The following is an 11,956-nucleotide window of genomic DNA, read 5'->3' on the forward strand; positions in this document are numbered from 1 at the left end:
AAGATTCACCTTGGATGACTTCTTCCTTGATTTCCACAGTTTCATCATTATCGTATTCAATTATGCAAGTTGAAGTTTGAGTATCAGAATTATCGTCAAGAAGAACATCAGGCCTACCAAGTCCTCTAGATTTCTTCGACTTACACTTGCTCCTCTGATCTAGAAAATTAAAACGTGAAAGTTAGAGTAATAAATTTTCGATGATTTTAATCCTTATTCTATAGAAATGATATATTTAACTAATAGCCCATACACATTCGCATTACACTACTAAAGAGAGCCAGAGCAATGATTTATTTTTGATTATTTCGCCCGCTTTCGCCGTTTTTTTCTAAGGATGTACCATTTTTCAAAAAAAGAAAAGAAAGTAGATAGACCAATGTATTGTCGATATCTTCGCAAAGCACCTCGAAAATTATTTGAAGATGCAGTGATCTACATATGAGGCCATTAATAAAGTTTAAAAACTTTTGCTTGATCCCTGAAAAGAAAAGTTGAAAGAGAGTGAATTTTGTAGTGATCGACAGAATTTTTTTCACGAAACCTGAGCTTACGATGACAGTTTCAGAACATTTGTCATATCTATGCATTAATCAATTTAGCAACAGCAATTTTCTGAATATTGAATTTGGCCGAATTGAATCAACTATAATAAATTGAAGTAATATGTCTTGAAAAAGAATATACCGAATATTTTAAGTTTATTTTCTGATAAGTGCATCTTTTCATGAGATAATTATGTTTGAATCTTTTGTCACAGAATTTACATCTGAACTTTGGCCTAAAGTTATAATCATATTTTCGATGAGTAATCAAACTTCCTTTATTTGTATAACTTCGCGCACAATTTTCGAATTTCTATTTCATTTCCGAGTTGCTGCATACTTCTAAATCATATTTTTCATTAGGATTTTGGCTCTTGAGTTCCGTTGTCTCTTGATCTTAAAGTTTATCTTAATGTAATTTGAAATCTTGCATTTTATAATTCTAATTAAAATAGTTTCATTACAAATTTGGACATACCCCAGCTAATTTCTTTCTTTATTTCCAGAGTTTCGTCATTTTCGAATTTAATTATGCAAGTAAAATTCTTGATATTAAAATTATTGTCATAAAATAAATCAGTAGTCATACAAGAATATGGCCCAGCATGTCCTCCACCGGATTTCTTTGACTAACATTTAGGCTGCTCATCTAGCAAATTACAACGTGAAACTTACAATTATAAATTTTCGATAATTTCAATCCTTATCCTATCGAAGATATGGATTTGATTATTAATACACACAATCACATTACATGAAGTAATGGCGTCAGAACAATCGTTTACAAACTATAAATTTTCCTCTTCTGTTTCTCAAAAGGTTCGACTTTTAAACAAAACAAAAAATTGGTGAACAGATTTTTCTTAACTTTAGAAAGCAATTTCTAAGAGGATTTGAAGAAGCTGTGCCTTTTAGAATAAAAAAAACATGTGTTTACGTGCATACAAAGAAAAATTAAAGAAAACTAATTTTTCAGTGATTAACATAAATATGACCTACAGAAAAATATGGCCCACCATATCCTCCTCTGAATTTCTTCGGCTTTCTCTTGATCTGTTTATCTAAAATATTACAAAACGAAAGTTACAACTATAAATTTTCTATAACTTTAATCCTTAACCTGTAGAAGATATAGATTTAATGAGTAAGTCATACACAATCACATTACATTAGCTAATTGCGTCGGAGAAATTATTGATAAAATTCGATTCTCTTATGTTATATTGCTAAGGATGTTCGACTTTTCACCAAAAAAAATGTAGACGAACAGATTTTCTGTATCTTCGCAAAGTATTTCGAAGATGGTTTAAAGACGCCATGACCTATAAAACCATTTAAAGATTTTTTTTACTTTTGTTAAATTCCTGAAAAGAAAAATTTAATAAAAACAAACATTGCCATAACAGAAATTCATTTATTTATGGAATTGATAAACACTGTGTTCAAACTATTTTTTTTTAAATCAATCTCCACATCACAATAAACATTTCTTTAATGCTGATTATTGTCCAAAATATAAATTTCTAAAAGACGTGCAAATGTACTTGACTTCATGTGAAATTACGACAACAATACTTAAATATTAACTTAATAACAATTCTTTTGTGATGGTATAACTCAAGCATGTTCTTAAAAATTATGTATATTTTAATCTCCAATAGCGAAATATGGTCTCCAGAACATTTGTCGCATTTATGCATTAATTTCGAATTCGATGCAGAATAAATGAGTTCTATTAACATATTCATCTAATAATAATTCTCAGAACCGTTGATTATTATAAACAATTTTTCACATAAAGAAACATCAGGTATATAGCCAAAAAATAAGAATGGTTTTAATTAAAAATATATTTTCATTCAGGATTAAAGATTTACCACTGGAATAAGTTGCGATGAACTGTACTAATATGTTTGGACAAATGACATTTTTGTATCATAATAATAGAACAATAGTGGCAAATAAATTGTCTCTTGACTGCTGCGTGTTCTGCACGTTTATGGGTATTTAAACCCCCTAAAGAACGATAAATTCTAAGGCATATGTCGCATTTATGCCACAATACCGACTCCTTGGAGTCTTTTTTTTCATGCGCAATAATTATATGTCTATTCAGGTGATGTTTATGTTTAAATCGTTTGTTGCAGAATTGACATCCAAACTGTGGCATGACGTTACAATTAAATCTCTGATGAGAAGTTAAACTGTGTTTGTGTTTATACATTCGAGCACATTTTTCACATTCGTACTTTTTTTCCGGGTTTGATTTCGGAAGTTTTTGCTTCTTTTGAGTCCGCAGTTTGGCAGCATCCACAACATCATCTTCTCTTTTACACACGATAGGGAATTTTGACTCATATTTTCTATTGAACCTTTCTAGGGCAATCTCTTCATCTGAAAATGAAAGGAAAAGTAATTTTAAAACTGCAATTTAATAATTTTATTTGAATCAATTTTATGACAAATCAAGACATACCTTCAATGACTTCTTCCTTGATATCCAAAGTTTCATCGACGTCGTATTCAATTAAAGTCTTGACAGCAGACTTATTGCCAGAAGAAGTGCGAGCGGTTGTACGAGAATATGACGAACGATGTCTTCCTTTTGATTTCTTTGACTTCTTGCTTTGTTGAGCTAGAAAATTACAATGTAAAGGTTAAAATTATAAATTTTCGATGATTTGGATTGTTACTCTATAGAAGATATGGAGTTAATTAATAACCCATGCAAAATCAAACGTAATTAATGGAGTTAGAGTAATTATTTATCAATTTTGATTCTTTTGTTTTCGATTTCTCATGTAGTTATACTTTTCACAACAACAAAAAAACTATTTAAGGATTATGTAAAGAGGCCATAACCTACAAGCCCACACGGAGATTTAAAAAATAACTCGGATGAATTCCTGAAAAGAAAAGTGGAATTACATTAAATTTTCCAGTGATTGTGAGAAATTTATTTATTTACGGAACTAGAACCTTTTGTCAACATACTTTTTTTTGATTCTATGTCTGTGAGTCAAATTTATGATTTCTTTAAAAGTTAACATTGTCGAAAATATTAATTTCGAGAAGGCATGTCAATCTATTAGAGTTCATGTAACAATTATATTTAAATATTACGATAATAACTAATTTTCAGGATAACATAGGTATGTCATAGGCAAAGAAAAATTATGTCATATTATTCTCCGACTTTGAAGAAGAATAAATTAATTATTTTAGCACATTCATTAAATAAAAATGCACTAAACTATTGATGAATAAATTTTCACTAAAAGCAATCTGAGGCACACACCCTAGAAACAATTTTGTTCAATTCTCTATAGAAATTCGCTTATCGCAAAGTATTTTAAAGAATATTTGAAGAAGCAGTGACTCACAAGTCCATTTTGCAGTTATTTTCACAAATATATTTATTCACGGAATTAGAGCCCATTGTTAAAATTATTATTTTTTAAATCGATGTCTCCGCGTCACATTTATGATTCGCTTATAGCTTAATATTGTCGAAATATGGATTCACAAAAGCTGTGCCAAAATTCATGTGCCAATTATTATTGAATATTACGATATTAACATTAAATATTAACGAATTTTTAATTGATTGAATAAACATTTTTTGGAGAATATAATAATCACAAAGGTTACTCTATGGGGAAGTTGAGATGAATTGAAGTAATATGTTTTGCCAAATTACTTTTTTGTTTCATAATAACAGAGCAGTAGTCGCAAATAAATTGCGTCTTGACTGTTTTATGTTCTGCACGTTTATGTCTATTTAACCCACTTAACGAACAAAAAATTGCAGAACATATGTCGCATTTGTGCCGTAATATCGAGTTCTTTGCGTTTGTTTTCTGATGCGCGCGAATTATATGTCTATTCAGGTGATAATTATGTTTAAATCGTTTGTCGCAGAATTCGCATCTGAACCGTGCGATGACATTGCAATCGTATTTCTGATGAGAATTTAAACTGTATTTATGTTTGTAAATTCGAACACACTTTTCGCATTTGTACGTCTTTTCCAGATTTGATTCTTGAAGTTGCTGCCTCTTTTGGTTTTCCAGTTTATTAGAAACCAGAATGTCATCTTCTTTTTTAACCTCAATAAGCCATTTTGACTCATATTTTTTGTTAAACCTTTTTTGGGGTATTTGTTGATCTGCAAATTAAAGGGAATACAAATTTTGAAATCTTCATTATATACTTTTACTTAAGATAGTTCTAATGAAAATCTAGTCATACCTTGCATGATTTCTTCTTTAGTATCCATTGTTTCATCGATGTCGTTTGCAATTAAAGTCTTGGCAGTAGACTTACAGCCAGAAGAAATGTGAGAAGTAATTTTTTGCTTCAATTTAGTCCTCAGTTTGCAGATGTCCAAAATAGCAGCTTATCTTAAATCTACGATGCTAACTTTTGAATCATGTTCTTCATCAGGGTTTTGGACCCTTACGCCCTTGCTTTCTGGATCTGAAAGTTTACCACAATGAAATTTGAAATGTTTCAGTCCATACTTTTAATTAAAATAGTCTCACTAGAAATCCAGACACACCAGAGATTGTTTCTTCCTTTATTTTAAAACTTTCATCATTTTCATATTTAATTATGCAAGTTAAATTCTTCGCATCAAAATTATTGCCAGAAGAAACATCATCAGTTCTTCAAGAGTACGGCCCACCATCAATTCGACTGTATTTCTTCGACTTTATCTTGCGCGTTTGATCTGGAAAATTAAAACATGAAAGTTACAATTATAAATTTTCGATAATTTTTATCCTTATATTTTAATTCTTGCATTTTAAGTCTTGCATTTCTCAGGAGCTTCGACTTGACTCACAAGTCCATTAATAAATTTTTATAAACTTCCGAAAAGCGCTTACCTCCGATTAATTCAAAACTTCGTATACCTATATATATTCTGATGCGCTGATCACGAATATGATAGTAAAAATAACCGCGAATTTGATTTTCAAGGTCAAAATTCGCAAAAAACTGTAAAAATTTCATGTTTTTCTGTTTATTTCGGTAAATAATAAAAATTGAATAAAAGTTGTGATCTTTCAATAACACACATTTTATGATGAATATGTTTATATCTTAGGACTGATAGTTTTCGATAAAATAGACGATAACTATGAAAAATCACAGAAATACTGCAAATTTTTTTGCGGTCCTAACGTTGCACACGATAGTGTCGAACGACATTCATAACGTAAAAACATAAAATCAAAAAATAAACATAAAATATATATTGTTAAAAGATCTACAGCTTTTGTTGAAATCTTTTTCGTGAATTTTAATTATTTACTGAAATAAATGGAAAAACATGATATTTGTAGTTTTTTGTGCTTTTAACCATGAAAATCAAATTTGCGGATATTTTCAATATCATATTCGTGATCAACACGTAAAATACATAGGCGACGGAGATTAAAATTAACCGGAGGTTAGCGTTTTTCGGAAGTCCACGTAAAAATTTGTTTCTTTTAAATGAAAATCCATTTCGCATTTATTGTCAGATACGTTTTTATTTATGGAATTACAAGTCTTTGTTTGAACCATTTTTTTTAATAGATATCTATGCGTCACATTTATGATTCTTTTACAGATTAGTAATGTCAAAATTATAAATTTACAAAAGACGAGTCAAACTTCATATATTACAAATATGAGGTAATAACCCATTTTTAGACACTATAGCTATAACAGGTTCTAAAAAATTATTAAGATTTTATTCTCTTTTAGCCACAGATGTGGTCTAGGACATGTGTCGCAATTTACGCAACAATTCCCACTTCGATGTAGAATAAATTAACTCGTTTGTCTCATTTCAAAAATAGAAATGCAATAAACCATTGGTATAAAATTGGCAGAAAAAGCAATTGGAGGCATACACCCTAAAAATAAAATTTTCTTTAATTACCTGTAGAAATTTGCTAACGATTGAAGTATAGCAATTTGAATTACTGAACATGAATTGCAGTAATATGTTTTGACAAATCATTTTTTCGTTTCTTAATAACAGAACAATAGTCGCAAATGAACTGTATCTTAACTGCCGCGTGTTTTATACGTTTATGTTTATATAAACCACTTAACGAACGATAAATTCTAGAACACATGTCGCACTTGTACCTCGAAAATAACTTCTTTGAATTTTTCTTCTCATGCACCAGACTTATATGTTTATTTAAAATACTTTTTTGTTTAAATCGTTTATCGCAGAAATTACATCTGAACTGTGGAGTGACGCCGCATTCGAATTTTAGATGTTGATTCAAATGCTTTTTCCACTTATATCTGCGGGCACACTTTTCACATTTGTACTTCTGTTCCGAATTTGAATCTTCAATTTCCAGCTTCAATTTAGTCCTCTTTTCCGGTATTGATTTCTTAATTTTTTGCGCAAGTTTCGTCCGCAGTTTTTTCACGTTCAAACTAGTAGATTTTCTGATATCTGCGGTGCACACTTTTGGATCATAATTTTCATCTGGTTTTTGGCCCTTAACGTCATTCGTCTCTGGATCTAAAAGTTTACCAAAATGTAATGCAAAAGGTTCCATTTCATACTTTCAATTAAGGCAGTTTCACTAAAAATTAAGATTCACCTTGGATGAATTCTTCCTTGATTTCCACAGTTTCATCATTATCGTATTCAATTATGCAAGTTAAAGTTTTAGTATCAGAATTATTGTCAAGAGTAACATCAGGCCTACCTAGTCCTCTGGATTTCTTCGACTTACACTCGCTCCTCTGATCTAGAAAATTACAACGTGAAAATTACAATAGTAAATTTTCAATAATTTTAATCCTTATTGTATAGAAATTATATATTTAACTAATATCCCATACACATACGCATTACACTACTAAAGGGAGCTAGAGCAATTATTTATTTTTGATTCTTTCGTGTTTTATTTCTTAGGTTGTTCAATCTTTCATAAAAAAAAAGATAGACGAACAAATTTTCGATATCTTCGCAAAGCATTTCAAATATGATTTGAAGAAGCAATGACCTGTACCGAAGGTCATCAATAATTTAAACAATTTTGTTTCATTCCTGAAAAGAAAATTGAAATGAATTTTGCAGAGATCGACAGAAATGTATTTATTTGCGGAATTCTAACCCTTTGCGACAATTCCAACTTGGAGACAGAATAAATTGATGAGTATTAGAACATTCATAAAATAAAAATTCACTAAACCATTGAGAAACAAAATTTTCACAAAAACCAACGTGAAGTATACTCCCTAAGAACAAGAATGTTTTCCATAAGCTATAGAAATTTGTTAACGATTGAAGTTTGATAAATTGAATTAATGGAGATGATTTTAATCCTAATCTTACAGAGGATATAGGTTGAATTAACAACTCATATGAAATCACAATTTTTCTCAATGGCGTTAGAGAAATTATTTTAAAATTTTGATTTTTTCGTCTTCTATTACTCATGAAATGCAATTTTTCACACAAAAAGACAAGCGAATAGATTTTCAGAATTTTCTCAAAGTATTTCGAAGAATATTTAAAGAAGCTGTAACTTACAAACCCATTAATAAATTTAAGAAAACTCTTGTTTCATACCTGAAAAGAAAAGTTAAATGAAAACAAATTTTGCGGTTATTGTCAGAAATGTATTTATTTACGAAATTAGAACTCTTTCTTTGAACTATTTTTTTCAAATCGATATCTATGCGTCACATTTATGATTCTTTTATAGATTAATAATTTTGAAATTATAAATTAACAAAAGATGAGTCAAACTTCATATTGTAAATAGACGATAATAACCCATTTTAGAAGCTATAGCTATAACAGGTTCTAAAAAATTATGAAGATTTTATTCTCTTTTAGCCAAAGGTGAGGCCTAGAACATTTGTCGCAATTTACGCAACAATTCCCACTTTGATGTAGAATAAATTAATTCGTTTGTCTCATTCATAAAATAGAAATGCACCAAACCATTGATATAAAATTTGCAGAAAAAGCAATTAAAGGCATACACCCTAAAAAAAGAATGTCTTTAATTAGCTATAAAAATTTGCTATCGATTGAAGTATAACAATTTCAATTAATGAAGATGATTTACTTTAATATGTTGTAACAAACTACTTTTTCGTATCTTAATAACAGAACAATAGTCGCAAATAAACTGTGGCTTGGCTGCCGTGTGTTCTAAAATTTTATGGCCACGTAAACCAGTTGACGAACGAAAAATTCTAGAACACATGTCGCACTTGTATACCAACTTATTAAAATTTTTCTTCTCATGAATCAGCCTTATATGTGTATTTAAAACAGATTTTTGTTTATATCGTTTATCGCACAATTTACATCTGAACTGTGGAGGGACGCCGCATACGAATTTTAGATGTTGATTCAAATGCTTTTTCCACTTATATCTGCAGGCACACTTTTCACATTTATACTTCTGTTCCGAATTTGATTCCTCAATTTCCTGCTTCAATTTACTCCTCTTTTCCGGGTTTGATTTTTTAATTTTTTGCGCAAGTTTCGTCCGCAGTTTTTTCACGTGCATAGCAGCAGATTTTTTTATATCTGTGATGCATACTTTTGGATCATATTTTTCATCTGGTTTTTGAACCTTAACTTTATTCGTCTCTTGATCTAAAAGTTTCCCAAAATGTAATATAAAATGTTCCATTTCATACTTTTAATTCAGGCAGTTTCACTAAAAATTAAGATTCACCTTGGATGACTTCTTCCTTGATCTCCACAGTTTCATCATTATCGTATTCAATTATGCAAGTTAAAGTTTTAGTATCAGAATTATTGTCAAGAGTAACATCAGGCCTACCTAGTCCTCTGGATTTCTTGGACTTACACTCGCTCCTCTGATCTAGAAAATTACAACGTGAAAATTACGGTAGTAAATTTTCGATAATTTTAATCCTTATTGTATAGAAATTATATATTTAACTAATATCCCATACACATATGCATTACTCTACTAAAGGGAGCTAGAGCAATTATTTATTTTTGATTCTTTCGTGTTTTATTTCTAAGGTTGATCAATCTTTCATAAAAAAAAGATAGACGAACAAATTTTCGATATCTTCGCAAAGCATTTCAAATATGATTTGAAGAAGCAGTGACCTGTACCGAAGGTCATCAATAATTTAAAAAATTTTGTTTCATTCCTGAAAAGAAAATTGAAATGAAAATGAATTTTGCAGAGATCGACAGAAATGTATTTATTTGCGGAATTCTAACCGTTTGCGACAATTCCAACTTGGATGCAGAATAAATTGATGAGTATTAGAACATTCATAAAATAAAAATTCACTAAACCATTGAGAAACAAAATTTTCACAAAAACCAATGTGAAGTATACTCCCTAAGAACAAGAACAATTATAAATTTTCAAAAGACGAGTCAAACTTCATATTGTAAATATACGATAATAACCCATTTTAGACGCTATAGCTATAACAGGTTCTAAACAATTATGAAGATTTTATTCTCTTTTAGAAAAAGGTGAGGCCTAGAACATTTGCCGCAATTTACGCAAAAATTCCCACTTCGATGTATAATACATTAATTCGTTTGTCTCATTCATAAAATAGAAATACACCAAACCATTGATGCAAAATTTTCAGAAATAGCAATTAAAGGCATACACACCCTAAAAATAAGAATTTCTTTAATTAGCTATAAAAATTTGCTAACGACTGAAGTATAGCAATTTCAATTAGTGAAGATGAATTGCAGCAATATGTTTTGACAAATCATCTTTTCGCATCTTAATAACAGAACAATAGTCGCAAATAAACTGTGTCTTGACTGCCGCGTGATTTAAAAGTTTATGGGAATGCAAACCACTAAACGAACGATAAATTTTAGAACACATGTCGCACTTGTATACCAACTTATTAAAAATTTTCTTTTCATGAATCCGACTTATATGCTTATTTAAAGTATATTTTTGTTTAAATCGTTTGTCGCAGATTTTACATCTGAATTGTGGAATGACGCCACAATTGAATTTTAGATGCCGATTCAAATGCTTTTTCCACTTATATCTGCGGGCACACTTTTCGCATTTGTACTTTTTTTCCGAATTTGATTCCTCAATTTCCTGTTTCAATTTAGTCCTCTTTTCCGGTATTGATTTTTTAATTTTTTCCGAAAATTTTGTCCGCAGTTTTTTCACGTTCAAAGTGGTAGATGTTCTTATATCTGCGATGCATACTTTTGGATCATATTTTTCATCTAGTTTTTGGCCCTTAACTTTCTTCGTCTCTTGATCTGAAAGTTTACCAAAATATAATATAAAATGTTCCATTTCATACTTTCAATTAAGGCAGTTTCACTAAAAATTAAGATTCACCTTGGGTGACTTCTTCCTTGATTTCCACAGTTTCATCATTATCGTATTCAATTATGCAAGTTGAAGTTTTAGTATCAGAATTATTATCAAGAGTAACATCAGGCCTCCTTATTCCGCTGAATTTCTTCGACTTACAATTGCTCCTCTGATCTAGAAAATTACAATGTGAAAATGACAGTCATAAATTTTCGATAATTTTAATCCTTATTCTATAGAAATGATATATTTAACTAATATCCCATGCACATACGCATTACACTACTAAAGGGAGCTACAGCAATTATTTATTTTTGATTCTTTCGTCTTTTATTTCTAAGGTTGTTCAATCTTTCACAAAAAAAGATAGAAGAACAAATTTTTGATATCTTCGCAGAGCATTTTAAATATGATTTGAAGAAGCAGTGACCTGTACCAAAGGCCATTAATAATTTAAAATAATTTTGTTTCATTCCTGAAAAGAAAATTGAAATGAAAATGAATTTTTCAGAGATCGACAGAAATGTATTTATTTGCGGAATTCTAACCCTTTGCGACAATTCCAACTTGAATGCAGAATAAATTGATGAGTATTAGAACATTAATAAAATAAAAATTCACTAAACCATTGAGAAACAAAATTTTCACAAAAACCAATGTGAAGTCTACTCCCTAAGAACAAGAATGTTTTCCATAAGCTATAGAAATCTGTTAACGATTGAATTTTGGTAAATTAAATTACTGGAGATGATTTTAATCCTTAATCCTTATTTTAATCCTACAAGCCCACTAATCATCTAAAAAAACTCTTTTTTCATTCCTGAAAATAAGAGCTAAATGAAAACAAATTCTGCAGTTATTATCAGAAATGTATTTATTTACGGAAATAGAACTCATTGTTAAAATTATTTTTTTCAAATCGATGCCGCCGCTTCACATTTATGATTCGTTTATAACCTAATATTGTCGGAAATATATATATATATATATATATATATACAGTCTGTCAAGTTAAAGCGTGGGTGGCTTTACTCGCAGTCGGTAAGGTGTATCGACATGATTTTGGTGTCAAAA

At 29.9% G+C, this 11,956-nt stretch overlaps 2 protein-coding genes across 2 annotated transcripts in view; both read right to left on the minus strand.

Moving 5' to 3' along the window:
- Positions 1-1,994: 1,994 nt before the first annotated feature.
- On the minus strand, positions 1,995-5,245 carry LOC117167165 (zinc finger protein 320-like). Its single transcript, XM_033351891.1, has 5 exons — positions 5,107-5,245; positions 4,797-5,024; positions 4,554-4,713; positions 3,022-3,180; positions 1,995-2,939 (listed from the first exon to the last, which is right to left on the minus strand). The coding sequence occupies exons 2-5, from the start codon at positions 4,830-4,832 to the stop codon at positions 2,419-2,421; spliced, it is 876 nt and encodes a 291-aa protein (XP_033207782.1). The 5' UTR covers positions 4,833-5,024; positions 5,107-5,245; the 3' UTR covers positions 1,995-2,418.
- The window catches only part of LOC117182860 (zinc finger protein 189-like), a 22,293-nt gene continuing 15,281 nt past the window's right edge, over positions 4,945-11,956 (minus strand). Inside the window, exons 12-17 of the mRNA XM_033375971.1 lie at positions 10,907-11,056; positions 9,266-9,415; positions 8,890-9,183; positions 7,163-7,312; positions 6,787-7,080; positions 4,945-5,024 (exon numbers count right to left, since the gene is read on the minus strand). Of these exons, the coding sequence (XP_033231862.1) occupies positions 4,945-5,024; positions 6,787-7,080; positions 7,163-7,312; positions 8,890-9,183; positions 9,266-9,415; positions 10,907-11,056 (1,118 nt within the window). The remainder of the gene's footprint in view (positions 5,025-6,786; positions 7,081-7,162; positions 7,313-8,889; positions 9,184-9,265; positions 9,416-10,906; positions 11,057-11,956) is intronic.

This window comes from Belonocnema kinseyi, chromosome 2 (assembly GCF_010883055.1).
Source record: "Belonocnema kinseyi isolate 2016_QV_RU_SX_M_011 chromosome 2, B_treatae_v1, whole genome shotgun sequence".
Lineage (NCBI taxonomy): Eukaryota > Metazoa > Arthropoda > Insecta > Hymenoptera > Cynipidae > Belonocnema > Belonocnema kinseyi.